At 38.4% G+C, this 5,557-nt stretch overlaps 1 protein-coding gene across 1 annotated transcript in view; it reads left to right on the top strand.

Annotated features, from left to right (window-relative positions):
- Nucleotides 1-312: 312 nt before the first annotated feature.
- Nucleotides 313-5,557, top strand: part of rel (v-rel avian reticuloendotheliosis viral oncogene homolog) — a 28,949-nt gene continuing 23,704 nt past the window's right edge. Inside the window, exons 1-2 of the mRNA XM_042315276.1 lie at nt 313-467; nt 4,442-4,581. Coding sequence (XP_042171210.1) covers nt 461-467; nt 4,442-4,581 — 147 coding nt within the window. The 5' untranslated portion in view covers nt 313-460. The remainder of the gene's footprint in view (nt 468-4,441; nt 4,582-5,557) is intronic.

Below are 5,557 nucleotides of genomic sequence, written 5' to 3'. Positions count from 1 at the left end.
GGTAGTCAACGGCATAGGCAAAATCTCCGCAAGTGTAGACTAGTCTATTATCAACGTAATCTGTACATTTAATTCATTTGGGTGAATTCCCTTAGCCTATGTCATCTGATCTCACTGTGCATTCCTACTGATCACACGTTTTCATTTAAAGTTGTCCCAAGTTAAAAACGTAAATGCGAAAGTTATGTGCTTTTCAGAGGAATAGCTAATTGATCTATCGATAAATATGTTTTTAGCGTTCCCATCCATATTTACACAGCAGCACATTCGTTCGCGCATCTGAGGCTGTGATATTCTGGGCGGAGACACCGGGGAATTCCCAGGCGACTCTCTCTCTCTCTCTCTCTCTCTCTCTCTCTCTGTCTGTCTCGCTCTGTCTCTCACACACTTTCTCTCTCTCTCCCAGCTGGAGCTTCTCATTCAGACAACAACCCGTGATAAGGTTGTGCACACCAACACCATGGATGGTAAGTATCTACAGATATTATTCATATTATAAGGCGACTGCTAAAAATGGTCTTTCAGTAGGATTCTATAACACCTTTAAGCTTCACATGTAATTATTATTTAGCGGTTCGTTATTTTTTACGTGGTTCGTCATTGACATAATAGTGATGATCTTAGAAGTATTTTTGCGGAAAAATAAGAAATAAAAAAATTGCTATGGTTTGCTTACACGTTATTATTAAATGTTTAACATATTTATTTTTGGTCAACATTGCTAACTGTAGCCTAACATATGCCAAAATGACTAGTCTTAGAATCTACACTGATCACCGGCACGGAAAGAAGGTTTAAGTGCTTGTCTGTTTGCGCGTGATAGTTTTCAGATTGGGTTTTCTTTAGAAACGTTTTTTTTTTAACAAGCCAAAACTTTGTAGACTAAATTATATAAAAGCACTTGGTTCCCATACACTGATAATGGTCTATATAGCCTACTGTAGCCTATACCAAGTCTATACAGGGTGTGCACGATATGTTAGGAGGAAGTGTCTGTTATTTACTTGAAATTTGGCACGGGTTGCAGAACGTGTCTCATCTAATAGCCTGAGAACAACTATTGTGAATATCTAGTTTGGTATAGCTGTCATTCATTCATCCTGTTTTCACATTCTTTCATTGATAACTTAATTAATTTGGTTACTCACTCTCGTGTGTGTGTGTGCGTGTGTGAGCAGCTTGGGCGTGATAACGTTCCTCCCCATTCACTTCCTCAATTGTATTCTTGGGTTGGCAGAGATGTCAGTCATATTTTTGCTAGAGAATGTGAATGTACAGGCAGGCAGGCAGACAGACACACAGACAGACAGACAGACCGACCAAGGCTCAGCAGCAGGTGGTGGAGAGAAGGTCTGAGTTGGTAAGGTGGTTTGTAGGTAGCGTGAGAATGTGAAAGGGTGAGAGAGGGGGAATGAGAGGGGGGAGGCAAGTGTGTGTAAGCATGCTTCAGGTGTCTCATTAGGAAGAATTGCTAAAGCATAGCTGTGTGTGTGTGTGTGTGTGTGTGTGTGTGTGTGTGTGTGTGTGTGTGTGTGTGTGTGTGTGTGTGTGTGTGTGTGTGTGTGTGTGTGTGTGTGTGTGTGTGCGTGTGTGTGTGTGTGTGTGTGTGTGTGCGTGCGTGCGTGTGTGTGTGTCTCTGGTTAGGTTTAGGTTGGGTTTATGAGAAGTCAATGTGTGGTTGACTGTCAATGAGTTCCCCATGTACTAACATACTGTACCGATCCTTGCTATATGAGCCACGTTACAATTCCCACCAAGTGGCGTAACCCTTATTGGCACAATGCCTTTGGGTGTTTGTCTTTCACACCAGTGACCTGGGTTCGCTTCCCTGCTCCAACGTTTGCTACAAAACTCACCAACCAGAATTGTTAATTGAGCCGGTAAATATGGAGCCAATTTCTCAGGATTTGTCTACATATTTGATATGTAATACATTATCTACCCAATACATTATCTATCTAATACATTATCTACACAATACATTATCTACCCGCTACATTATATATCTAACGCATTATCTACACAATACATTATCTACACAATGCATTATCTACCCAATACATTATCTACACAATACATTATCTACCCAATACATTATCTATCCAATACATTATCTACCCAATACATTATCTACCCATAGCCTTTGTTCTCTCAGTGACTATTCAGAACCTTTGATGACTGCCTTTTGCACTATAGTTGTATAGTATTTGAGTGTGTATTGTCATCTATAGTATAAATACATATGTACACTACCGGTCAAGAGTTTTAGAACTACCTTCTCATTTAAAGGGTTTTTCTTTATTTGTACTATTTTCTACATTGTAAAATAATAGTGAAGACATCAACACTATGAAATAACACACATGGAATCATGTAGTAACCAAAAACGTGTTCAAATCAAAATATATTTTATATATGAGATTCTTCAAATAGCCATCCTTTGCCTTTATGACAGCTTTGTACACTCTTGGCATTCTCTCAACCAGCTTCTTGAGGTAGTCACCTGGAATGCATTTCAATTAACAGGTGTGCCTTGTTAAAAGTTAATTTGTGGAATTTCTTTCCTTCTTAAATGCGTTTGAGCCAATCAGTTGTGTTCTGACAAGGTAGGGGGGTATACAGAAGATACAGCCATATTTGGTATATATATATATATGGAATACTATATATATATATATATATATATATATATACCAAATATGGCTATCTTCTATATTGTCATATATGATATATTAATATGGCTATCTTCTGTATACCCCCCTACCTATATCAGAACACATAGATATATTATTTTATATATATATATATATATATATATATATATATATATATATATATATATATACTGAGTATACAAAACATTCAGAACACCTGCTCTTTCCATGACACAAACCAAGTTTCCATCCACAGTTTTTATGTGAGTAAAGTCATACTGTAAAAGAAAATCATGGCAGTTGTGATGGAAACCAGCCTGGTCTCATAGACTAACGTAACATAGCAAACATAAATCCAGACCACTCATATGGTATGTTTGGTATTGTTACACAAGACAGATGGTTACTTCTAGCTACTTTTCAACTACATAATACTTTTAGGCTACTTTGCAACTACTTAGCATGATAGCTAACCCTTCCCCTAACCCTAACCTTAAACCCCTTCAGCTAACCCTTCCCCTACCTCTAACCTTAACCCTTCCCCTAACTCTAACCTTAACCCTTTCAGCTAACCCTTCCCCTAACTCTAACCTTAACCCTAACCCTAACCTTAACCCTTCCCTTAACCCTAACCTTAACCCTTCCCCTAACTCTAACCTTAACCCTTCCCCTAACTCTAACCTTAACCCTTCCCCTAACTCTAACCTTAACCCTTCCCCTAACTCTAACCTTAACCCTTCCCCTAACCCTAACCCTTTCAGCTAACCCTTCCCCTAACCTTAACCCTTTCAGCTAACCCTTCCCTAACCTTAACCCTTTCAGCTAACCCTTCCCCTAACCTTAACCCTTTCAGCTAACCCTTCCCCTAACCTTAACCCTTTCAGCTAACCCTTCCCCTAACCTTAACCCTTTCAGCTAACCCTACCCCTAACCTTAACCCTTTCAGCTAACCCTTCCCCTAACCTTAACCCTTTCAGCTAACCCTTCCCCTAACCTTAACCCTTTCAGCTAACCCTTCCCCTAACTCTAACCCTTTAACAGATAGGAGGGTGGGGGGTGGAATACTAAACTATATGGAATAATAAACTATATGGAATACTAAACTATATGGAATAATAAACTATATGGAATACTAAACTATATGGAATACTAAACTGTACGGAATACTAAACTATATGGAATACTAAACTATATGGAATAATAAACTATATGGAATACTAAACTATATGGAATACTAAACTATATGGAATACTAAACTATATGGAATAGTAAACTATATGGAATAGTAAACTATATGGAATACTAAACTATATGGAATAATAAACTATATGGAATAATAAACTACAGTGGGGCAAAAAAGTATTTAGTCAGCCACCAATTGTGCAAGTTCTCCCACTTAAAAAGATGAGAGGCCTGTAATTTTCATCATGGGTACACTTCAACTATGACAGACAAAATTAGAAAAAAAATCGAGAAAATCACATTGTAGGATTATTAATGAATTTATTTGCAAATTAAGGTGGAAAATATTTTTTTTGGGGGGGGTCTAACTCAATATTAGGAAAGGGGTTCTTAATGTTTGGTATACTCAATGTATAGTAATGGTACTGTATATATCATTTAACAGACACTTTTATTCAAAGCGACTAACAGTCATTTGTGTATAAATGTTTCATATGGGTGGTCCCGGGAATCTAACCCATTATCCTGGCCTTGCAAGCACCATGCTGTACCAACTGAGCTGCAGGGGACCATATCTAACCCTCTCTCCCTGTGTTGTTGTCCAGTGGCCGAGCCCAGTGTTCAGATCTTTGAGCAGCCCAAACAGAGGGGCATGCGCTTCAGGTACAAGTGTGAGGGCCGCTCTGCAGGCAGCATCCCTGGAGAGAGGAGCTCTGACAACAACAGGTCATACCCCACTATACAGGTAAGCAAATAATATCATAGTCATATGCCATTTAACAGACACTTTTATCTGACTTACAGTCATGTGTGCGTACATTTTACATACGGTCCTGGGAATTGAACCTACTGTCCTACTGTAGTTATATACTACATAGTGTTGAACGATTAACCGAATATTCGGGGGGGCGCGGTTATTAAAAAACGAATTCACCGACATCGGTTCAATTACTTGAATTCCATTTAGTCCAACGCGTCGTTTCTCTGGAGAGAAATCAAATCAAGAACTATATGGGACGCTGGGCTGAAGGGAGTTGTAGTTTTCATAAAGCAAATATTCAACCTAGTTCAGCGCAGGGACTGCGTAATTACTACAATGACCATAATCCATTGCGCCTGTTCTTTTCCGGCTCTGACACAGATGGATACACTTTTATGCCTGCTAAGCTAGGTTAGATACACACAGACCGCATACGCCATCGCATATGAGAGAGGAATGTACACAACACAACGATGAGATAGAGAGGGATAGAGAGTTCATGAAAGTATGCCTTATCTACTTTGAAGAGCTAGTGAAAGGATTTTGTCAGACAACTCGGCAGCATACTAAAGCAGGCTAGCCTAGCTAGATAGGATGACTACAGACAGCTCTGCAGCATACTAAAGCAGGCTAGCCTAGCTAGATGGATGACAGCAGAACATAATGTTAGATGGCCTGGCGGACTGACTGTTACTGCCTGAGATGAGATGATGACTTTAAGGAATACAAAAATGATAAAGTCATCAAATAAAAACTAATATACACAACTGAAATATTTGATTATTTCATAGTAATGTACTATTTTTCTATTGGGACCTGACAGAGACAATGGAATTTGTTCTATGTTTTGGCAATAGAATATTCAACATTTTTGGCTTTGGATTTTCCATTACACAAACATAATAATTTTATTATAATTATTTGATAATTTATTTAATATCAAACAAATAATTGAATGTGA

This window comes from Oncorhynchus tshawytscha, unplaced genomic scaffold (assembly GCF_018296145.1).
Source record: "Oncorhynchus tshawytscha isolate Ot180627B unplaced genomic scaffold, Otsh_v2.0 Un_contig_12371_pilon_pilon, whole genome shotgun sequence".
In the NCBI taxonomy this organism is placed as follows: Eukaryota; Metazoa; Chordata; class Actinopteri; order Salmoniformes; family Salmonidae; genus Oncorhynchus; species Oncorhynchus tshawytscha.
The sequence above is the reverse complement of the archived record's forward strand: the minus strand, read 5'-3'. Positions and strand labels throughout refer to the sequence as shown.